The sequence below is a fragment of the Mirounga angustirostris genome, unplaced genomic scaffold (genome assembly GCF_029215605.1).
Source record: "Mirounga angustirostris isolate CCGP_5_RB_7025 unplaced genomic scaffold, mMirAng1.0.hap1 SCAF_1, whole genome shotgun sequence".
Classification (NCBI taxonomy): domain Eukaryota; kingdom Metazoa; phylum Chordata; class Mammalia; order Carnivora; family Phocidae; genus Mirounga; species Mirounga angustirostris.
The window spans coordinates 164,703,034-164,726,625 of NW_026991709.1; the positions used below are offsets into that span (position 1 = coordinate 164,703,034).

Genomic DNA, 23,592 nt, shown 5'->3' on the forward strand with positions numbered 1-23,592 from the left:
AGATGAGCCCAGGATTTCTTACTGGGACAGAAAATAAGGAAGCAATTTAAAAACTATAGGGTCGGGGCGCCTGGGTGGCTCAGTCGTTAGGCGTCTGCCTTCAGCTCGGGTCATGATCCCAGAGTCCTGGGATCGAGCCCCACGTCGGGCTCCCTGCTCCTCAGGAAGCCTGCTTCTCCCTCTCCCACACCCCCTGCTTGTGTTCCCTCTCTCACTGTGTCTCTCTCTGTCAAATAAATAAAATCTTTAAAAAAAAAAAAAAACTATAGGGTCATGTCAAAAGCAGCACATGGGAATCAACACATCAAATACGGAAGCATCTAAAAGAATAATGACTATAACTGATTGCAACACTTACATAAAAAATCCATCCATGAGTTTACAATAGGAAGAAAACTTTGGAGGTTGCTAAGACACCAACCTTATTTTGAAAATAAATAAATTTTTTAAAACCCTGCATTTGGGCACCTGGATGGCTCAGTTGGTTAAGCGTCTACCTTTGGTTCAGGTCATGATGCCAGGGTCCTGGGATCAAACCCTTCATCGGGCTCCCTGCTCAGCAGAGAGCCTGCTTCTTGCTCTCCTCCCTGCTTGTGCTCTCTCTCGCTGTCTGTCTCTCTCAAATAAATAAATAAAATCTTAAAAAATAAAAATAAAAAATAAAATCCTGCATTTATCCTGCCTTTTCTGTATGAACTTTATCAAGATTAACAAAATAATTGAAGGAAAAATGCTAATAAATGTAGAAAGCAACAACAGAATAGAAAAATCACCATTTGTAATTCCTAGTAAAAAATGAGTGTAGACAACAATAATTAATGGTACATAAGTCCACTAAGTGAAAAGTTCATAAGGTACTACGTGTTGAGGTGTAACTACTAGTTTAGAAAAGCAGGCAGGAGAATAACAAGTCAGACAATGCCACAAGGAAGTGGTCAGCTAAGTCCAGAATGTGGGAAATTGTGCAGGACATATAGTATGTTGTGTGAAAAGAATGATGGGATGGAAGAGAGGGGCAGGTAGGTGACTATTGTAGACTAAGAAACTTAAAGGACCGGACAACCAAACGTGGGCTCTGGATCTTCTGGAAAGAACAAGGTAAGGCCACAGCCAGAGATCTAAGCAAAACAGATATAAGTAACATGCTTAAAGGAGAATTTAAAGCAACAACCATAAGGACACTCACTGGGCTTGAGAAAAGAATAGGAGACATCAGTGAGACCCTTACCACAGAGATAAGAGTTAAGAAAGGTATCAGATGAAAAGTGTAGTAAATGAGATTAGAAACACACTTGAAGCAATAAACAGCAGGCTGGAAGAAGCAGAGAAACAAATTAATGACCTAGAAGACAAAATAATGGAAAGCAATGATGCTGAACAAAAGAGAGAAAGAAAAATGAGAATAGACTTAGGGAACTCAGTGACACCGTCAAATTAGTAACATTCATATTATAGGAGTCCCAGAAGAAGAAGAGAGAGAAGGGGGGGGGGGCGGCGCAGAAAAGTTATTTGAAGAAATAATAGCTGGAAAATCTTCCCTAATCCAGGCAAGGGAATCAGACCTCCAGATCCAGGAGGCACAGAGAACTCCCATCAAAATCAACAAATGCAGGTCCATGCCAGGACATATTGTAATTAAATTTGCAAACTACAGTGATAAAAAATCTTAAAAGCATCAAGACAAAAGAAGTCATTAATTTATAAGGGAAAATGCATAAGGGCTAGCTGGAGATTTTTCAACAGAAACTTGGCAAACCAGAAGGGAGTGGCATGATATATTCAAAGTGCTGAATGGGAAAAATCTGCATCCAAGGATACTCTATCTGGCAAGGCTATCATTCAGAATAGGAGAGGTAAAAGATTTGTTTCCCAGATAGACAAAAACTAAAGGAGTTCATGACCACTGAACCAGCCCTGCAAGAAATATTAAAGGGGACTCTTGAGTGAAAGGAGAGACCAAAAGTGACAGTACAAATGCAGGAAACAGAAAAGCAGTAAAAATGAATATTTCTCTAAAAATCAATCAAGGAACTCACATACACACACACACAAAAGGATATAAAATATAGTGTAGGGGCATCTGGGTGGCTCCGTCTTAGTTAAGCATCTGCTTTTGGCTCAGATCATGATCCCAGGGTCCTGGGATCGAGCCCCGCATCGGGCTCCCTGCTCAGCAGGAAGCCTGCTTCTCCCTCTCCCACTCCCCCTGCTTGTGTTCCCTCTCTCGCTGTATCTCTGTCAAATAAATAAAATCTTTAAAAAAATAAAAATAAACTAAAAAATATATACCCAAAACATGGGGAGGAGAAAAGAATGGGTTCAAACTTGAACAACCATCAACTTAACACAGACTATTTGCAAAAGAGGTTATATACAAACCTAATGGTAACTATATATCAAAAACCACTAATAAACATGCAAAGAATAAAACAAAATCCAAATATATCACTAAAGAAAATTCAGCAAAACATGAGAGAGATAAAGACAAAGGATCAGAGAAAATCTCCAGAAACAACGAAACAAGCAATTAAATGGCAATAAATACATATCAATAACTACTTTGAATGCAAATGGACTAAACACTCCAATCAAAAGGCAAAGGGTGTCAGAATGGATTAAAAAACAAGACCCATCAATATGCTGCCTACAAGAGACTCATTTAAGACCTAAAGCACCTGCAGATTGAAAGTGAGGGGATGGAGAAACATTTATCTTGCAGATGGATGTCAAAAGAAAGCTGGAGTAGCAATACTTATATCAGACAACCTAGACTTTAAAACAAAGACTGTAACAACAGACGAAGAAGGGCACTACATACTAATAAAGAGAACAATCCAGCAAGAATATATAACAATTGTAAATATTTACGCACCAAACATGGGAACACCCAAATATATAAAACAAGTATAAATGAACTAATTGATAATACAATAACAACAGGAGACTTTAATACCCCATTTACCAATGGACAAATCACCTAAAGAGAAAATAAACAAGGAAACAATGGATGACACACTAGACCAGATGGACTTAGCAGATATATTCAGAACATTCCATCCTAAAACAGCAGAATACACATTCTTTTCAAGGGCACATAGAACATTCTCCAGACTAGATCACATCTTAGGTTGCAAAACAGGCCTTAACAAAAAAAGACTGAAGTCATACCATGCACCTTTTCTGACCACAACACTATGAAACTAGAAGTCAACCACAAGTAAAAGTCTGGAAAGACCACAAATACTTGGAGGTTAAATAATATCCTACTAAAGAATGAATGTGTCAACCAGGAAATCAAAGAAGAAATTAAATGCATGGAAGCAAATGAAAATGAAAACACAATGGTCCAAAACCTTTGGGATGCAGCAAAAGCAGTCCTAAGAGGGAAGAAGATAGCAGTACAAGCTTACATCAAGAAGCAAGAAAAATCTCAACCTAACCTTACACCTAAAGGAGCTAGAAAAAGAACAAATGATGCCTAAAACCAGCAGAAGGAAGGAAATAACAAAGATTAGAGCAGAAATAATACAGAAACTAAAAAAAAAAAAAAAGCAGATCAGTGAAACCAGGAGGTAGTTCTTTGAAAAAAAAATAATAAAACTGATAAAACTCCAGCCAGACTTACCAAAAAAAAAAGGACCCCAAAAAAATAAAATCACAATGAGAGAGGAGAAATAACAACCAACACCAGAGAAATAAAAAAAATTAGAATATTATGAAACACTATATGCCAACAAATTGGACAAGAAATGGAAAAATTCCTACCAAAACTGAAACAGGAAGAAATAGAAACTTAATAGACTGATAACCAGCAAAAATTTTGAATCAGTAATCCAATAACTCCCAACAAACAAAAGTCCAGGACCAGAGGGTTTCACAGGTAAATTCTACCACACATTTAAAGAAGAGTTAGTACCTATTCTTCTCAAACTATTCTAAAATACAGAAAAGGAAGGAAAACGTCCAAATTCATTCTATGAGACCAGCATTAATTACCCTGATACCAAAACCAGACAGACACCACAAAAAAAAAAAAAAAAAAAGGACTACAGGCCAGTCTCCCTCATAAACCTAAATGCAAAACTCCTCAATAAAATACTAGCAAACCAAATCCAACAATACATTAAAAAAATCATTCACCACAATCAAGTGGGATTTATTCCTGGGCTGCAAGGATGGTTCAATATTCACAAATCAATGTGATATGTCACATTAAGAAAGGATAAGAATCATATGATCATTTCAATAGATGCAGAAAAAGCATATGACAAAGTACAATACCTGTTCATGATAAAAGCCATCAACAAAGTATGTTTAGAGGGAACATACCTTAACATAATAAAGGCCATATATGAAAAAAACTACAGCTAATATCATCATCCTAAAAGGGGAAAACCTGAGAGCTTTTCCGCTACAGTCAGGAACAAGACCGGGATGTACTCTCTCACCACTTTTATTCAACATAGTAATGGAGTCCTCACCACAACAGGAGAAAAGGCATTGAAATAAGCAAGGAAGAAGTCAAACTTTTATCTATTTGCAGATGACATGATACTCTATGTAGAAAACCCACCAAAGGGCACCTGGGTGGCTCAGTCGTTAAGCGTCTGCCTTCGGCTCAGGCCATGGTCCCAGGGTCCTGGGATCAAGTCCCACATCAGGCTCCCTGCTCCATGGGAAGCCTACTTCTCCCTCTCCCACTCCCCCCTGCTTGTGTTCCCTCTCTCGCTGTGTCTCTCTCTGTGAAATAAATAAATAAAATCTTAAAAAAAAAAGAAAAAAAAAAAAAACACCAAAGACTCCACCAAAATTAACTGCTAGAGGGCGCCTGGGTGGCTCAGTTGGTTAAGTGGCTGCCTTCGGCTCAGGTCATGATCCTGGAGTCCCTGGATCGAGTCCCGCATCGGGCTCCCTGCTCGGCAGGGGGTCTGCTTCTCCCTCTGACCCTCCTCCCTCTCATGTGCTCGCTCTCATTCTCTCTCTCTCTCAAATAAATAAATAAAAATCTTAAAAAAAAAAAAATTAACTGCTAGAACTGATAAATAAATTCAGTAAAGTCACAGGATACAAAATGTACAGAAACCTAATGCATTCTATACACCAATAATGAAGCAGCAGAAAGAGAAGCTAAGGAATCAATCCGATTTACAGTTGCACCAAAAACAGTAAGATACTTAGGAATAAACCTACCAAAGAAGTGAAAGACCTGTACGCTGAAAACTATACCACACTGATGAAAGAAATTTAAGATGACAAAGAAATGGAAAGACATTCCACACTCATGGACTGAAAGAACATTGTTAAAATGTCTGTACTACCCAAAGCAATCTACACATTCACTTGCAATCCCTATCAAAATACCAACAGCATTTGTCACAGAGCTATAACAACCAACTCTAAAATTTGTATTAGAACCACAAAAGACACTGGATAGCCAAAGCAATGTTGAAAAAGAAAAAGCTGGAGGCATCACAATTCCGGACTTCAAGTTATATTACATAGCTGTAGTGATCAAAATGGTATGATACCGGCACAAAAAATAGACATATAGGTCAATGAAAGAGAATAGAAAACCCAGAAATGACCCCATAATTATATGGTCAATTAATCTTCAACAAAGGAGGAAAGAATATCCAGAGTGAAAAGGAATGTCTCTTCCACAAATGGTGTTGGGAAAACTGGACAGCAACATGCAAAATAATGAACCTGGACCACTTTCTTACACCTTACACAAAAATAAATTCAAAATGGATTAAATGTGAGACCTGAAAGCATAAACATTCTAGAGGAATTAATTTCTCTGACATTGGCCATAGCAGCTTCTCTCTAGATATGTCTCCTGAGGCAAGGGAAACAAAATAAAAAACTATTAGTACTACATCAAAATAAAAAGTTTATGCACAGTGAAGGAAGTAAAAGACAACCTACAGAATGGGAGAAGATATCTGCAAATGACCTATCTGATAAACGATCAGTATCCAAAATATATTAAGAACTGATTTTTAAGACTGATTTATTTAGAGAGAACAAGCAAGTGGGGGGTGGCGGGGAGAGAGGGCTGCGGGTGCAGAGGGAGAGAGAATCCTGAAGCAGACTCCCTGCTGAGCATGGAGCCCAATGCAGGGCTCAATCCCAGGACCCAGAGACCTGAGCTGAAATCAAGAGTTGACCGCTTAACCAGCCACAACCCAGGCACCCCTGTATAAAGAACTTACAAACTCAACACCCAAAAAACAAATAAAAATGGGCAGAAGACATGAACAGACATTTTTCCAAAGAAGATAAACAGATGGTCAACAGACACCTAAGATGTTCATCGTCACCATCAGGGAAATGTAAATCAAAACTACAATGAGCTATCACGTCACACCAGTCAGAACGGCTAAAATCAACAACACAAGAAACAACAGGTGTTGGCGAGCATGTGGATAAAGGGGAACCCTCTTGGACTGTTGGTGGGAATGCAAACTGGTGCAGCCACTGTGGAAAACAGTATGGAGGTTCCTCAAAAAGTTAAAAATAGAACTACTCTATGATCCAGTAATTGCACTACTTTGGGTATTTACCCAAAGAATACAAAAATACTAATTCAAAGAGATATGTGCACCCTGATGTTTATAGCAGCATTATCTACAATAAATTTATGCAATAAATTTATACAATAAAATTATGCAAACAGCCCAAGTATCCACTGACTAATGAATGGATAAAGAAGATGGGGGGGAGGGGGTGATGGAATATTACTCAGCCATAAAAAAGAATGAAATCTTGCCATTTGCCATGACATGGATGGAGCTCAAGTGTATAATGTTAAGTGAAATAAGTCAGAGAAAGACAAATACCATATGATTTCACTCATATGTGGAATTTAAGAAACAAAACAAATGAGCAAAGAGGAAGAAGTGAAAGTGATAAAGCAAGAAACAGATTTTTAACTATAAAGAACAAACTGATGGTTAGCAAAGGGGAGGTGGGAGGGGATGGGTGAAATAGATGATGGGGATTAAGGAGGGCACTTGAGCACCAGGTGATGTATGGAAGTGTTGAATCACTATATTGTACACCTGAAACGAATATTACTGTGTGTGTTAACTAAGTGGAATTTAAATTAAAACTTATTAAAAAATTCAGATTCTGGGGCCCCACTCCAGACCTATTAGATCAGAATTAGAGGCATTAAAAAAAAAAAAACCCAGCATTCTTAGAAGCTTCCCCACAAATTCAGTGCAGCCCAGCACAGGCCTCCACCCAGCAGTTGACATCAGAAGGTCTTAAGGTCCTCACCCTGCGATCCCCTGGCTCTCAGTGGTCCCTGCCTAAAGCTACACTGGCCGCGATGCGGGGAAAACAACTTCAGCACAGTGGAGGTGGGAGTCTCCTCGGGTTGTGAGGGGCCGGTGCACACTAAGGAAGAAGATACAAGGAAAGGGAAAGAAGTTAGGCCGGGATTACGTAGGGTGAGGGGAAGGGGGATCAGTGCCAAACAGGCCTTTCCAGGATTAGAGAGCAAGGTATATTCTTAGGCTGAGGGCAGAAGCTGTTGGGAAGAAAGACTGAAGATAGGCGAAGGAAACTCCATGATGGCAGGAGAACGGGAAGCCTTGGTGGGAGACCCGGCTTGGATAGCAGGAGGCATGAAAGAGAGTGTGGCTAAGGTTGTACAAGCTGCAAAAATGACACTCGTGATTATCTAATCTAGAACTGCACTGTCCAGGGCAGCAGCCACGAGCCACATGCAGCTACTAAGCATGTGTGTGGCTGGTGTGACCGGAGTTGTGCTGGAAAATGTAAGGTGCCCTGAATTTTGAAGATTTAGTAAAAAGAAAACCAGTGTCTAATATCTCATTAATCATTTTGGTATTGATTACATGTCAAACTGATATTTTGAATATCTTAAAGTATATTAAAATTGATTTCACCTGATTTTACATATTTTTTAATATGACTCCTAGGAAATTTAAAATTACTTATGAGGCTCGTTGAGGCTGGCATGATTATTTCTGTTGAACAATGCTGATCCAGAAGTTACGGAAGCCAGAACAAAAAAGAAACCCCACCAAAAAATACCCTATCTGCAACCCTATCACCAAAAAATAAAAACCTCTTTCTACAACCCCAAAATCTGCCTCATTCGTTGGCCAGTTGATGAAAACAGTGCTACCCAAGCCAATTACTTGTCAGTAGAAGTGATAGAAGAAAGTATATAAAGATAATTTGTTCTCAGACACCATTTACATATAGCAATTAATTCAGAGATGATGAGTGCTTCTCATCCATTCTTAAGGCAGGCCCTCAAGGCCCCACCATGGCAGGAAATCACCAACCAGCAAGCAACCCAGAGGAAACATATGCACCAAACACCTGCTAAGTTCTGAGAAAGACACAGGATGGGGGGGGGGGGGGTGCCAAACCAGCCTTGGTATTACCCACACGTGAAAGGAATGAGGAGGAAAATGAGCCTGGGGAAAGTCAGTCCCCCCGCCCCCACCTCCCGGAGTCACACCGTCTTCCTCCGAGCTCCTCTTGGTTCCGATGTTTGTGCGTTTCCCACCCCACACTTGCCCCTGCTCCCACAACTGTGAGTGGGCAGTGAGGAAAGTTCTGGGTGCCACCTGGCTCCTTCCTCAACGGTTCTGGCATCCATCAGATGTTCCTTCCTCCGCCAACCAGCCTCGACTCGGTGGTATGTGGTTAGGGTCATTTCCAACACACAGGCCACCTCTCTGTTCCCCAAAGATAACAGAGCGAGCAGGGGTGTTTGCTGGCTGGTGGCCTTATCTAAGATCAACACTGGCAGCTCCTGCGTTCAAGATGCCTCCAGGGTCAGGATTAAGTGAAGGCTTCATGGCTCAGCGGGTGCCCGGTCACCATAGTTGGCTTGGCGGGGAGGGGGTTTTTGTTTTGTTTTGCTTCAGGAGGAGGGGCTCTGAAAAAGCTGCAAGTTTCTCCCAGAACTCCCTATTCCTCCACACCCTTGAGCCAAGCAGTCTAAGCTCAGCTCAGGTGGCCAGCAAGGGTAAAGGTCTCCTGGTGACACCCTTGCATCCTGCTGGGGCTAAAGGAGAAATTCCAGCCCCCTCCGGGGAACTGGCGAGCTGCTTTCCAGCAGGACGTACTTACTCCCCCACCTACTAAGGGGCTTAGTCCAGCCCCTCCACTGTCCCTTGAGTCTCTACAAGGGTCCAGTGCCCCCTCTAAGTCGGGTGGCCGGTCATTTGATGGCCAGCTGTCTACTGCCTCGATGTCCTAACGGGCTCCCCCGCCCCAATTCCACCCCACTCGGAGCAGACGGATTTTCCTGGGATAGCATGTGTGCTGTGGAATCGTGACGGTCCACCAGGGAAGGCACCGAGCTGGCGGCCAGGAACGCAGGAAGCCGGCCCCACCACTGCAGGCTGTGTGGCTTTGAGCAGAGTGGGGCCTTTCTGGTGGTCAGGGCTCCTTCCAGTGAAATCAAAGGTCAGCAACCCAGCTCTTCAAGGTCTGTCCAACTCTTGTATTCTGCTCCAGTTCTGTCAGTCCTCTGTTCAAGAACCTTCAGGAGCCTCCCTCCCGCAGATAAAGCCCCAGCTCTTTGGGCTAGCAGCCTTCAAGGCTGTGCATCGCCTGACCCTGAACCGCCTTCTGGGCCCTTCCTGATGACCTCCCCCATTGACACCCTCGCCCAAGGGAGCCAGCTTTCGTATCATTGCCCCAAATGCTCTACACCCACGCCTTCTGTTCACCCTCGCTCCCGCCACTCTGCCTGCAGGGGCGCCCTCCCTTCCATCTCCACCATCTGCCTCTTGCATGGAGCCCTTCCCATGCTCCCAGCTCCCAGCCCGAAGTGAGTTCCTCCTCGGGAACGCTAGAGCCTCTGGGCAGACAATTCATTCAGCCCTTGGGAGTCACTGCCTGGACATCCAATTAGATGAGGCTCTGCAGACCAGGGGAATCCCCCAGGATGTTAATGAACTCTCCCTCTGAGAACATGTGACCGTGGCATATGCTTGCAAGCCCTGCAGGCCCAGAACACAAGGGGCTGTCCCATGCAGGATACCTCAAAGGCTATAAAGGATTTTCACACCCATCACCTCAGGTCATCCTCAAAGCCACTCTGAGGAGCCGCCCTGGCAGAAGGGGGATTCCTGGGGACCTGCCCGGGCCCCGTCAATTTAGGAGTAGACACTGGCGCCAGTCCCAGGCCACGGCCCCTCTGCCGCCAGGTCCAGTCTGGGCCCTCTGGGAACCCCGCTGAGGGAAAAGGAGGCAAGCCAACACGGGGGTTAGGAACACCAAGGAAGCCGACTCAGCAAGCACCACCCAGAAGAAATGACGCGCACAGCCACGGCCAGAGACGATCCGCCCCCCCGCCCCTCTGAGGGGACAGGTCGGCAGCCTGAGCGGCCACCCCTCCTGGCACGGGACTGCCCTGCTGGGAGCAGCAGCAGAATGACAGGAGCCAGGCTCCCCATGAGCTGGAGGCGTGCGGGAGCCAGCACAACCTCAGTCACAGAAGAGCAGGTCCGGGCTGGAAAATCTCTCACAAGTCTAGCCACCACTCCCGGTCTATCCAGGAAGGTGGGCGGCTTCGGAAGGAGGGGCACAGAGCAGTGGAGGGCAGCCAAGCCGGCCCAGCCTCCAGGCCTCTCCCCTCCCTCCCGCCCGCACCTGGCGACAGCTGCAGCAGGTGCAGCGACCCAAGCAGCCCAGCAGTCTGGCCAGGCTTTTGACCTCCACTGCTGATTGCCACCCAGGGCGCACGAGCACCTTCAGTTCCCGAGGAATGTAAAGCAGCCACGAGAAGTCAGGATGCAGTTGCCAGTTCAAAACAAACACAGGGCTTCCTACATAAGGCCCGGACAGCCACTGGGCACCACCTCCACCAGGAACCCCAGGTAGGCGCTCTCTCTCTCTCTCTCTCTACTCTTCGGATGTGGCTTCGTGGGTTTAACTTTGACTGCTGGCCATTCACAGGCCCATCTGAACAAAGGGGTGGGGGGGACTGCACAACATGGGGCAGCCCGGCTGCTCAGAGACAGCTGGAGCACCCCCCAAATCCCCATATACCCTGGGGACCCTGCTGGTTCAGCTTCAAGATCCTTCATGAAGAAACCTGGCACAAGCCCCTAAGGGCCCAGGACAAATATGGGGAGTCCCACTGCCGCACAGCCTGGGAATAGTGAGCACATATCCTTCAATTCACTCCCTGGGGGAGGTGAGCAGAGGGAGCCCCTCTAGCAGGGGTGGGAAGAGCTTCTCCTCAGCAGTGACATCCCAGGTCCAAGTCCCCTCACCCTGTCTGATGGGCGAGGTCCGGGGCACAGGGAGAGACAGGAGGGCAGTGCCTGGAGACCCTCTCTCCTCCAGGCCCATTGGACACCATGCCCTCCTTGGGGACCCTGTGCAGCCTGCTGCTCTTCACTGTGCTCTGGATGGACTTGGCCATGGCGGGCTCCAGCTTCCTGAGCCCTGAATACCAGAAAGCCCAGGTAAAACGTCTCCCCACAAAGCCCCCCATTCAGGCTGAGGTATCTCGTTCCCGCCTTGCCATGTAGCAGCCAGCTGTGTGACCTGGGCTTCAGCTTTCTCCAAGAGCACACAGGACAACTCTGGGTCTGACCAGGGCTTCACACCTCGCTCTGCTTCTGCAAGTGTAAGGGGGCTTAGGGCCCTAAGAGAATACCTCTTTCCAGCAGAGAAAGGAGTCCAAGAAGCCACCAGCCAAACTGCAGCCCCGAGCTCTCGAAGGCTCGCTCCGCCCAGAAGACAGAAGTCAAGTGGAAGGGGCAGAGGATGAGCTGGAGATCCAGGTTGGTTCCTCTGCAGTTCTATGCTTCTGTGGTCGTGGGGGGGTGGGGGGGGGAAGGCAGGCTAGGAACAGGGACCCACTTAGCAACTACTTAAGAAATGTAAAATAGTATGAAAAGAGTTGACTCCAAACTGGGCTCTACCAGGTCTTTTCCCATCAAGAGGCAAATGCCTAAGAGAAGTAACTTTGCTACAACAGAATGGGATAGGACCAGGAGCCGGGAGCAGAGGAGAAAGGGGGGTGCTAGCCAACACCAGCTGATTTCAAAAGAGAGTCAGCAAACATGGTGCCAAGAGACAGACAGGCTGAGGATGTTTCCCCACAGAAAACGGTCTGGTTGGCCCAGGGGCCTCTCCGACCTCACCCGGGGCAGGAGCGTACCTGGACGGCACTCTGTCAGGCCAGACAGCGGTAGCCCAGCGGCCACTCACCGTCCCCATCTGCAGACAAGACAGGATCAGTCGGGCTTGTTTGGGCTCCTACAAATCTTGCATAGGGCAAGGAGAATGTTTGGGAATAAAGGGGGAGATGAGGACAGAGAGGGGGGAAGGGACTTCCTGGAAGGCGGGCCGTGGTTCAGGGAATGGCTCCGGTGGCAACAGACATCTCCATGCGGTGACACCAGAATTCCCCCAGGGGACTGCCTGCGCCCACGGACCCAGGCTGCATTTACACACTCTCTCCCCCTTATCATACACCATTTAGTCTCTACAACAACCTGTGCAGTAAGTAGGTCTGACATTTCACATACGAGGAACAGAAGTTCAGACAGATGAACTCACATGCCTGAGGTGCCACAGTCAGTGTGTGGCAGAGGTGGGGCCCGAGGTCAGGGCTGACTCCAGCTCCCGAGCCCCCCTTCCCCTCACTGGCCTGTACCAAGAGCACCCCCACTTGTCTCTTCTGGCCTGAGAAGCTGAAGGGCATCCTGCCTTGGCCTCACTCCCTACCCACCAGCCTCTTCTATCAACCCACGCTCTCTCCGACGCTCACCAGAACCTAGGGGTGTCCTTGGATGCGTACCCCACCATGTGTGAGATCCCCAGCCCACCACATTCCCATTCGATTCCTGCAAATCCTCAAACTAAAACCAGAGAATTGCCTGGGGAGCTCCAGCCCTAGGCAGCCGGCACTCACCCGAGCCGGGCTAGCTCTCAGTCTGCCCAGACAGGGAAGGGGTTTCAGGACCTTGCTGACTCAAGGTGGGGCTGGGACAACCAGAAGTTTCCAGTTCCCAGGAAGGCTGGCCTCGGAGGTCACGGCCTATACCACCTCCACTAGAACCCGAAGTCTGAGCTGTCTGGGAGGCACGGGGGCTGCCAGAGGCGGGGAGGCCCACCCCCTGGCTGCGGGGCTCTGGACACACTGCCTAAGCCCCTCCGGCGCTGGGGTTCCACCTCTCCCCTCTTGGGCCCTCCACCTTCCCCCAGACGTGGTCCTCCCGAAATCAACTTCCACAGCTGGAAGACTTCTGAGACCAAGCCCTATCCCTCCCCCCCGCCCCCATCCCCGACTGAACGGATGAGGCACTGGGGCCAAACGGGCCTTTTCAAGTCCCCAGAAGCAAACCTCCGCCCCAGAAGTTGCCAGCTGCCTGTCCCCTGCCCCTGCCACTCAGTTCCAGGGTGCTGGAGCAGCCAGCAGGCCCCCAGATTGGGGCTCACGTGGTTCCCGAGAAGTCTGTGCAGGCCAGCCCCAGCGGGGAGGAAAAAGGAGCAGTTGCTGACAGGAGGGACCTGAAGGGCCGGAGTTCCCTCAAAACCCAGCCAGGTCATTCCCCACTCCCTCCACCTTCCCCATGGAGACCAGGAAGAAGGTAAGTGTTTGAAAGGGAACAAGGAGCTATTTGTTTTCTCCATAACCTCTTGGAGCCCATTTGCTCACGTATGAAATAGGAAGGACAGTGGTACTGGCCGGGCTGGGAGGCCCGGGGACTGTCCCCAGCGTGGAGGCAAGGCCTTGGCCAGGCCTGGCGGACGGAGGGGCCCGGGACCAGAAGAGGTTCCCAGGCTGGCCGATGGAAGTCCTGCAGTCTAGTCCCTGGCCGCCACCCCCCTGCAGCCTTGGGCAAGTCCTGCCGGGAGGACAGGGGGCACAAGGACCAATGACTGAAGGCTCCCTCCCAGCACCAAGATTCCTTCAGTGACTCGTTCAGACATCACCGTGACCAGCACGCAGGTACCAGGTCCCGAGGCAGCTACTGGAAGAACGGAGGAAAAGATACCGTCTGCCCTCCAGGGGTGAAAACCATAATATGGCTGCAAAGAGAGCTTCTTCCCATTTTCCCAAAGCTCTAAGCTTCAATAAACCATCTCCGAGAGTGCTGAGAAAGGAGGGAAAGTGGGGTGCTCTCCCTGTAGGAGGGAAGAGACAGAGGCACAGAAAGAAGAAAGCACTTGGCTCAGAGCATCTTTCCAGGGAAAGGTCAGCTTCTTATCTGACTTTCCATGGAACAAGGAAAGGCCTGTGCCCAGGACGGGAAGAACAGCTGCGAGAGGGGGTGGGGGCAGTGGAGGGGCAGAGACCATCACCCAGGCTAGCGCTATGACACTGGGGAGACCCACTGTCCCCCCAGTGTCCCTCCCCACCGGACCCTGAAATTCTACCTTGGCGACTCTGCCTTATGCCTTCCAAAATTACAAGGGGAAGGGAGTGGGAGCAACCCGGGGAGCCCCACGGCTTCTGTGAGCAACCTCACTAGAGGGAAGGAAAGAGTGCAAGCTAAGTCTCCTCAAGATGGCAGGGGCAGGAAGAACAGGCCTAAGAAGGCAGAGTAAGCTGGCTGAGCTGTCCCGCAAGGGTGCGTGCTGGGCCCCAGGCCCTGCACCCTCCCTGCCCCATGCTGACACCCTGAGAGCCCAGGGCCTCCTTTGGGAGGGTGTTTGGGAGGGTGTGACCTCTGACACCTCCTGGGTCTTCCCTGCCCCTCCTCCTAGTTCAACGTCCCCTTTGATGTCGGAATCAAGCTGTCGGGGGCTCAGTACCACCAGCACAGCCAGGCCCTGGGGAAATTTCTTCAGGACATCCTCTGGGAAGAGGCCAACGGTAAGTCCCTGCCCCAGTCAGGTCACTTCAGCTTCCTTGGAGTCCCAAATGGGAGCCCAGACTATGGGTGACACAAGAGAGATTTTCTTCCCCTACCCCTGCCTCTCAAAAAGCTTCTAATTCCCTTCCCAAATGTCTGCCAGAGAGCGGGCTTGAGTGGCTTGGAAGAGGCGTGAGCAAGTCTTCGTATTCCAAGAATGCTCTATGCTCTAAGAACTAGCACATTAACGACCTCTGGGGCCCCAGGGAACCCCAATTTCCTAAAGATAAAATGGAGCTAACACCCACTGTGAGAGCATAAAATTATTTGATGTTAAGTACTTTTACTGGATAACTTTACTTCACAAACAAAAGGAATTAGTGCTACCATCAGAATTAAGCAAAGGTTTCTAGGTTTTGTTGTGACTCCCTTCTTGCCATGTAAAAAGAAACCATCCAATCTGCTCCTGATCAGGGGCAAACGCCTGCCTTTGGAAGCACCCGACCACCTGCAAAGCACTTCCCTAACCCACATGGCCCCACTCTGCACCCCACCCACCACGTGAGGTAGACAGAACAGGGCACTCAAGCAGCAGTGCCGATAAGGAAACCAACACTCAGCTTTCAGGTGACGAGCCCAAGTCACACAGTGCACACTCCCAAGGCCAATACGTGACCCTCCCCCAGCATTACAACGCACCACCTCCAACATCACCACTGTGGAAGAAAAGCCATCTTCCACGGCCCTGGCGGGAGGGCAGACTCTGAATTTTGACTTGGCCTCTTGCTTTTCAGAGGCCCTGGCAGACGAGTGATCATCCACAAGACCGGCCCGCCTGTGTTCCTCCCAACCTTAGAAGCACTCACCCACTTTTACACTGTTTCTGCAACCACTCCAGTTCTGAGTGGTACTAGTTTAAGAGGTGAATAAACATTCAAACCGTATGCCGAATGTTTAAAGGAGAAATTTATTTCACCAAAGATGAAAATTTCACATTTCACTGAAAAAAAAATTTTTTTAAACTATGGTCAATGGGAAGAGAAAAAAGAAGGACATGTAGTAAGGCAGGTATGCATGCTTAGGAAACCAAGAAAGGAAGGGAGCGGGGGATGGGAGAAGAAGACAGTTCTTGTAAATATCACAGCTTCCGAAGCACAGTGAAGTTACAATGAGAGCTTAGTAACCATCAGCAAGGACTCTGGACCAACAAACTTCAGGTGACATCATCAGAGCCAACATCCACTGAACGGATACGCACGATCCCAACAGGATCCTGGGAATGCCAAAGCGTGAGTCTGAAGTTACACGTAAGTATACCGGCCACGGCTAGACAGGGCTGAAATAACCACTTCTCCCTCCTCCTTGTCCACTACTGAAAAGACATGGCAAAGCAGATGCCACCTCGTGTGGGCAAGGCTGGGCACTGCCTTGGTGACTTATCGATACCAGGGAGCTGTCCCTAAAGACTGCCAACTCCAGCGCACAACTGAATTGAGCCTTGATCCTTACGTCCACAACTCAGTTCCACTAAAGATACCAGCCCTCCTGGGAGGAAGGTCAGTTATGAGTGATTTACACTTGAGCACAAACGTGTGAACCGGTTGCTAAGAAACTGGTGATGACAGATGATGGGTGAACCACAAAGGAGAAAAAAGAAAACAGAAAAGACTAAGGAGGCTCCAAACATAAGCACTGCCAATCCAGACACGTGACTACCTACCAGAAACATGCAGGCCAGCCCTCAGCAGAGCCGGGGTAACACGCACACCCTGGAAAAGCCTTGGTCAGAGGGCTACAGGAGCCACGTCTCTTCTCAGGTAAACTTCTGGTCACCTGGCACTGACCACACTTGGCAGGCACGTCGACACCCAGCCGCCGGCCCCCAGCAAAGAGCACCAAAGTCACCAGCATCAGAGAATGTCTTAGAGATGCAGAATCTTGGGGCGCCTGGGTTAAGAGGCCTGGCTCTTGGTTTCGGGTCAGGTCGTGGTGTAGGGGTGGGGAGATCGAGCCCCTGTAGGGCTCCGCACTCAGCGGGGAGTCTGCCTCAGGATTCTCGCTCCACCCCTGCCCCTCCCCCCACACCCGCTCTCTCGCTCTAAAATAAACAAATCGGGAAAATCGGGAAAATGGGAAGGGAAGGGAAGGGAAGGGAGGAAGGGAGGAAGGGAGAAAGAGAGAGAGAAAGAAAGAAAAGAAAAGAAAGAAAAAAAGAAAGAAATGCAGAATCTTGGGCCCCAGCCTGGCCCTACTATATCAGGATCTGCATTTTAACGAGATCCGCAGGCTGATAAATGGCTTATTTAAAGTGGCTGAGAGGCAACTGGATCCTACTCAATTCAGGCAGCACAGCACAGGGCAGAACCGGATTAGCTGCCTGGCATGGAACAGGTGTCGACTCCCATAGGAAACAGAAAATTCAGACCTGGCCAGGTGACACCATCAACAAAACTGAGAAAACATTACTCTCACTCACCTTCCCCCATTTCTCTAGCCCCAGCCTAGCTGTCAACCACACGTCCATCCCTCATGTCTGCCCCCCACACCTGCATCTCTCAGATATCTATACACTGCCTATATGACCACACTCGGACTTCGCTCACCAAGCCCTTGCTTCTGAAAGCTTCTACCTCTAAGCCTCAGCTGTAAGACTGAAAGGCCTCATTAACCATTTAAAGAACGTAAGATACGGGCGCCTGGGTGGCTCAGTTGGTTAAGCAACTGCCTTCGGCTCAGGTCATGATCCTGGAGTCCTGGGATCGAGTCCCGCGTCGGGCTCCCTGCTCGGCGGGGAGTCTGCTTCTCCCTCTGACCCTCCCCCCTCTCATGTGCTCTCTCATTCTCTCTCTCTCAAATAAATAAATAAAATCTTTAAAAAAAAAAAACATAAGGTACTGGAGAAGAGGTGAACTAAGTGGGGGAAGGGAGGGAAGAGGGAGAAGGGCAGTAGAAGTGGAGGGAAAGGAGCTTCCTCAGCCCCCAGACGGCCAGCACCCAGCACTGACGCAGACCAGCACGCCGTCCTGGAGCTTAGCCACAGCCCGGCTCTGTCGCCTGGTACGGCTGCTACTCTGATCATCACTAACCAGGCCCACAGCCCACTTCTCAATAGCCAGAGGAGAACCCAAGACCCACGTGTGGTCACAGTGATTTGGGGAGCCAGCTTGTGACCCAGTGAAGTAGCAGGCACATACTGCGCTCCGGGCAGGATGGGTGACAGGCCCTGAGGGGAATGCTGGTCACCTGATGCTTCCCCCAGCAAAGACAAGGACTTATTCCTCTCGCTCAAAGGACTCACCAGCATTCTCTCTGACTTGCCTGGGTCATTCCTGTAAGAAATAGATGCTGAGCACCCACTCTCACCCAGGTACTCTCACCTGGGCCAGGGAGCATGATGGGATAAAAAGCTAGGAGCTTCAGACTCAGACCCAAATTTGAATTCCCTACCAAGACATTGAACTTCTCAGGCTCCTCACACATAAAACACCTGCCTCCCTGGGTTACTGTCAAGACTGAACACGGACACCAGGCACATAGGAGGCATTCGATTCTTCTAACCACCGTGTTCCTGCTGCGCACCGGGCGCTGTTCCACAATGGACATGTCATCAGCGTAGTTTCAGGTAATTTCCACAACAAGCCCGCTGAAGAGGGAGGAAAGCGAATTTCCGAGAAATTAAGTCACTTTCCAAAGTTACACAGCAAATATGGTGCAGACTCCTCTCCAGAGCTACGTACTTCAGTCTGTGCCTCTCAGTCACTGCTTCCCTTGCCCCACAACCCAAAGGGCTGCTTTTGTTTCTCATTTTCCTTCATTATCCATTGGGTCAACCTGGAGTGGGGTGACTGAGAGAAATAAAATTTAGCAAAGGAAACACTTGAAAAAATGTAGCATTTCAACCATGGTCCTATGTCAGTTTTTTGTTTTTTTGAAGTAGGTTCCTTGCCCAGCGCAGAGCCCAATATGGGGTTTGAACTCAACCCTGAGATCAAGATCTGAGTGGGAGATCAAAAGCCAGACACTTAACCGACTGAGCCACCCAGGCACCCCCCCATGTGAGCTTTCTTAAACCCAGACCTCCATGCTTCATTTAATGACGCCACTAACTTAAGTTTCTCTGAAACAGGGTATATTTACCCCTGTGGGGAGTGAGATACTTGCTGGAGAAAAAAATTCTAATAAGAAACTTTGGTGTTTCATAATATACCTAGTACACAGTACAGCAGCATATGTATTTAACTGATTATACACTTACAGGTGTGTGCTCAGAAATTCCTGTGACAGTGTGCAACCCTAAGAATGGAGACCCACGCCGAGCTAGCTTCCTAATCTGAATACACCCCCGGCCATCACTGACAAAGGAGTGCTCAGTGTGACTGGGGGGCTGGCCAGTCACCGATGAACACCTGCACCGTCTCTGTTGGGGGACAGTCTGTTCCAGCGCCGTGTACCTCAGGGGCCCTGTGCCCTGATTTTATACAACTCAGTGACACAAACATCCAAGTGCTCACGGTAAACAGTTAGTAACTGCTCCCAAGCTTAATACAGAGAGAAAGACGGAAGCACCGGAAAAGCCGAGAGCAGCAGATTTCTAGCCACAAATAAGACCATCACCAAGCAGATGCAGTCAACTGCGTGCTCACCTGGGAAGGAATGGAAGAGACAAAGTGACAGGATTTTGCTGAAAATATACCATCAATGATGGGGTCTCGACAATGTATCGACTCTGGTTTCAGATTTCTTTAGCATTCCTGGAACACAGCCTTCCTTTTCCCAGGTTTACTTTCAGTTTGTGCACCGGTGTTCATTAATACCTTAGCACAAAATGAAAGGACCGACCTCAAGTAGTGACCCGGGGCTTCCCCCAAGTTTGCCCAGAGACGTCAGAGAAGCTCACGGTCCAGAGCCTCCCCTCGAGACAACGGATTCAGTCAATACCACCCTTGTGTGCCATATTTTTCCCACCGCAGTGCGGTGTGGGGGGGAAAGGAAGAGGAAAGAAAAGACCTAAGTACTTACTCCCGAGTTCCAGGCAAGAAATGGGTTAATGCTCAAGGGCGGCCGAACTTGTAAGAAGGTACCATGTATTATTACCACTTTAATTTTGCAGAGACATATGTACACTCAAGAATTTCTCCAGACCTTTGGATTCTCAGGTTACAACAACTTGTTGTCATCACTCTGAGAAATCTGACCAAACACGGAGAGCACAGGAGCTGGCTGAAGACCAATCACTTTATTTTCAGAAAGAGATGGCCAAAAGGGGCAGGGGGTGGGGGAGATACAGAGGCATTCCGGCAGCACAGCAAACACAATCACGTCAGCCAGCCAAAAATCGAATCAAAAACAATGCCCACTGGCTTTCGCACCCACACAAGTCGTGTTTCACTGTGTGACACACAGAAATGACCATCTTAAATCCTAGAGGTGAAAGTATATAGCACCTTGTGCTTTACCTTGGCAGGGAGGCCACACAGGCTCGGGGACATCCACTCAGTCCTCCCCCCGAACCCTCCAGCGCAGGCCCATCCGCTGCTGGTGTGGGCAGTATTAACGTCCGGGGCTCGTGGTGAAGGGGATGGACAGGCTGCAGTCCGTTGGGGTGACAATAAAGCACTCTGAAACACTCAGTCCTCCGATTCCTCCAAGCAGGAGAACAAGCCCCCGACTCCCCACACTGGCGAACGGGAGGCACAGACAACCCACAGCTGACCCATGGAAGGTCGAACGTGAATCAGGGCCTACTTCCCAGGCCAGTGACGGGTGTACCGGGGCGAGACGGAAATACCAGAGAGGAAATATTGAGTCCATTCCCTTTTCACTTACAAGGCTCAAATGCACCTTCTGAAAACACCTAGAGAAATCCATCATTAAGGGATGGGTCTTACGATTTAAGCCTCTGGCCTCCAAGAAACAGACAAGGGACTCAGGGTGTCCTGTCTCACTGTGGGAGCTCTAGGTAAAGGATCCTTTTGGACAAAGTGCAGAGTGTCCTCACACTTAACCCCCGACCATAACCTTCCAGGGCTTGTAACAGATATACCAGCAGGGAACAGAACAGAGCTTAGAACTTGATGACCCAACTGCTCAAAAGTCAAAGGAGAGCCTCCCACTTCCAACACGGAGAAAGGACACGGACGAGGCCAAGGCAAGGGAGAGCCCCGGGAGGGGACTGGAAGGCAGACACCGGGCCTGCTTGCTCTGCACAGGCCGGAGACCGGGGCTAAGCAGCCCCAGCAGAGTTTTGAAGAATTAAATTGGTTTACCTCTCAACCTGGGTGGGGCACACAGGGGGCTGTCACATGGGTTGAAACAGAAATATTCTTGGTCCAGTGCTCCAGGGGAATGGGGCAAAAATGGACCAACGGGCAGCTGGGAGCCCCTGACAGCAGAGTAGGAGGTCACATCTGCTGCAAACTGGACCGTTCTCAGTCTAACACAAGCGAGCTGCAGCCCTGGGGGCACCAGTAAGCAGAAACCCCTTGTCTGGGGTCCTCTTCCTCGAGTCCCCCAGTCTGTCCCATCCCCATCGGCCAGGACTCCCCGGCCAATGAGCGGCCCCAGCCCCTCCATACCACTGGCAGTGGAACGAGCAAGGCCAGCAGCCGAGGTCTTCCTCCCATGCCCAAGCGGAGCCGACACGCCAACGGGGCAGCCGAACTGAAGACTCGTCCCAGGAAGGTGGGGGAGGACTTCGCGGTGGCAGGACCAGAAACCTCCGAGATGGGGCTCCAGCCAACGTCCCCCAGAGGAGGTTTCCCACTTGGGAGTTCATTTTTAGAACCGAGAACCACCAGGAGCCAAGTTACACACCCACATGTGCTCAGACGAGGAGGAGGGTGTCTGTGAAGACTGCTCAAAACCGCAGGCTGCAGAGCATGGGGATCAGGATTGACAGACGTGCTGCGCCCTCCTTTCGGCCTCTTCCTTCTCCACTGACTGCCCTGGGGGTAACCCTTCACCAGCATCCCGCTCCGCTGCACCCCACCCCACCGACCAGCTCCAAGTAGGCAAACATCCTGTCCTGCTTTTCTTCATTCCAGTAGGCTCTCCAGACACCTCCCTGACCTGGGACCCATCTTCTGTCAGGCCACCGGTTGTCCTGGAGGGGTGGGAAGAGAAAAGGAAGAAGGTCCCAAACCAAGTTCACTCAAGACAGATCAGGCTTAATGCTCACTCTATGTTCACATTCTCTACAGTAAGAAAATGCAGAGAAACCTATTTTTGTCCTGATTTTTATAAAAACCTATAATGTGATTTTTATGACCTTTTTCTAGTCTGACCTTTTTCTCCGGACTGCACCCGCTCTGCTTAAAGATTGTAGAGGCGGCTGGTGTTCTCACGCAGGGTGGCCAAGGTGTGCGCGAGCGGCTGATCTTTGACCCTCGCAATCTCTCGAACGGTATGCAAGGCCAGGCCTGGGTGGGCGTACTGGCAGAGGCTTTTGGGAACCTGGAAGACATCAAGCATTCAGAACATCACTGTGCCTTCTGCGCACAGCCATGACACAGATCCCCCTCCCTGCCCTTCCCCAGCAAGGACCTCTTTGGGGCTGCCCTGTAGAGACCCCTTTACCTGCAGGTGCAGGGAGAGTCCTAGTCATGGGGGGCTCTGGGTGAGCAGGGTCCCACGCTTCCTTGGACTACCCTCTACAGGGTAGGGCTTTGCACTGCCTGGAAGAGAGTGGTTACCCTTCAGCTTCTCAGCCCCCTAGACTTTTGGTTCTGCAGAGCCACAACAAGGAGACATCTACACAGCCAAGGGGGAGACCTGGAAGTCAATGGGGCTCTGGCCCTGCCAACCTTGCAAAGGTGACCGGCCCCCTCCCCCCCACCCCCACCTCAACTCAGCCTGATGACACCCCTACCTGTCGGGGCAGGAAGTAGGGAGCATCCGTTTCCACGATGATTCTCTCCAGCGGGATCTGCTTCAGAGCATCCCGCGCCTCCCAGGCCGAAGAGTAAGTCAGGACGGCTGTGAAGCCCACAGACATGTTGGGGAAGTGCTTCAGCAAGGGTTCAATGACCGGGTAGCTGCCGGTGAAGCAGTGCCTGGTGGGGGGAGGGGAGGGTTTCCAGGTCAGGACCCCTCTCACAGCGCCCTCTGCAACAGCCCCCAACTCCCCTCTCAAATTCTCTTCTGTGGACAAATTCCCAGAAACACAACGACTACATCCAAGTGAAGGACTCCACAGGAACCAGACAAGAGCTGGTTCCAACACAGTAAGACCCAAGGTGACTCTTGGTGACTGAAGCTCAGCAGTCAACCCATCGGAGCGCCAAATCCTATACAGGCACTTCAAGTGATCCCCACAGGGAACAGAGAACAATACAGGGCCAGGGTACGCTTGTAACACAAGAGAAGCAGAATTAAAGCCTGTGGCCCCTCCAAGATCACAATTACAATAGGTAAAAATTATGTTTCTGCAGTCAAATGGACTGGAAGGAAACAAAAAAGGGACGATATTAGGGAGTGGGACTACAGGGGAATCTTCTCTGTTTGGTAACTATTCATGTTCTTAGTACACGACATATTGTTAACCAATCTGAAAATGCATGGCTTCCTCCAGCCACAACACTTCATTGAGCCGTCTAAGCCCTGGTTTACCTGCCCCCATGAGATTTCCTTCAAAGACATCCCAAAACAAAGCCATGAGAAACCAACCAACCCACCCTGAAGAGCCAAGGGACAGTATCTCATCTCTGGTATGCGCTACCAGTCAGAGAGGTCATGCTCTCTGCTTGGGCACCTGAAAGGGAGCAGTCTGGCCTGACAG

The 23,592-nt window shown here is 49.3% G+C and overlaps 2 protein-coding genes across 3 annotated transcripts in view; one reads left to right on the forward strand and one right to left on the reverse strand.

Moving 5' to 3' along the window:
- The first annotated feature begins 11,363 nt into the window (after positions 1–11,363).
- On the forward strand, positions 11,364–15,630 carry GHRL (ghrelin and obestatin prepropeptide). Its single transcript, XM_045902174.2, has 4 exons — positions 11,364–11,471; positions 11,676–11,792; positions 14,728–14,836; positions 15,503–15,630. The coding sequence occupies exons 1-4, from the start codon at positions 11,364–11,366 to the stop codon at positions 15,628–15,630; spliced, it is 462 nt and encodes a 153-aa protein (XP_045758130.2).
- A 4,403-nt stretch (positions 15,631–20,033) lies between these two features.
- TATDN2 (TatD DNase domain containing 2) overlaps positions 20,034–23,592 on the reverse strand; it is a 35,275-nt gene continuing 31,716 nt past the window's right edge. The window contains exons 6-8 of one of the 2 annotated variants that reach the window (XM_045861845.3): positions 22,684–22,867; positions 22,100–22,268; positions 20,034–21,918 (exon numbers count right to left, since the gene is read on the reverse strand). In XM_045861845.3, the coding sequence (XP_045717801.1) occupies positions 22,128–22,268; positions 22,684–22,867 (325 nt within the window). In that variant the 3' untranslated portion in view covers positions 20,034–21,918; positions 22,100–22,127. Of the gene's footprint in view, positions 21,919–22,099; positions 22,269–22,391; positions 22,490–22,683; positions 22,868–23,592 lie in introns of those variants that run through there. The other variant, XR_006788296.3, reaches the window with a different exon arrangement.

What these genes read in the sequence shown, in the direction of transcription:
- GHRL (XM_045902174.2), top strand. Translation starts at nt 11,364, where the DNA reads ATGCCCTCCTTGGGGACCCTGTGCAGCCTGCTGCTCTTCACTGTGCTC. An exon ending in AGGATGAGCTGGAGATCCAG is followed by an intron (nt 11,793 to 14,727) that starts GTTGGTTCCTCT and finishes CCCTCCTCCTAG; the next exon opens with TTCAACGTCCCCTTTGATGT. An exon ending in CCTCTGGGAAGAGGCCAACG is followed by an intron (nt 14,837 to 15,502) that starts GTAAGTCCCTGC and finishes ACCCTCCCCCAG; the next exon opens with CATTACAACGCACCACCTCC.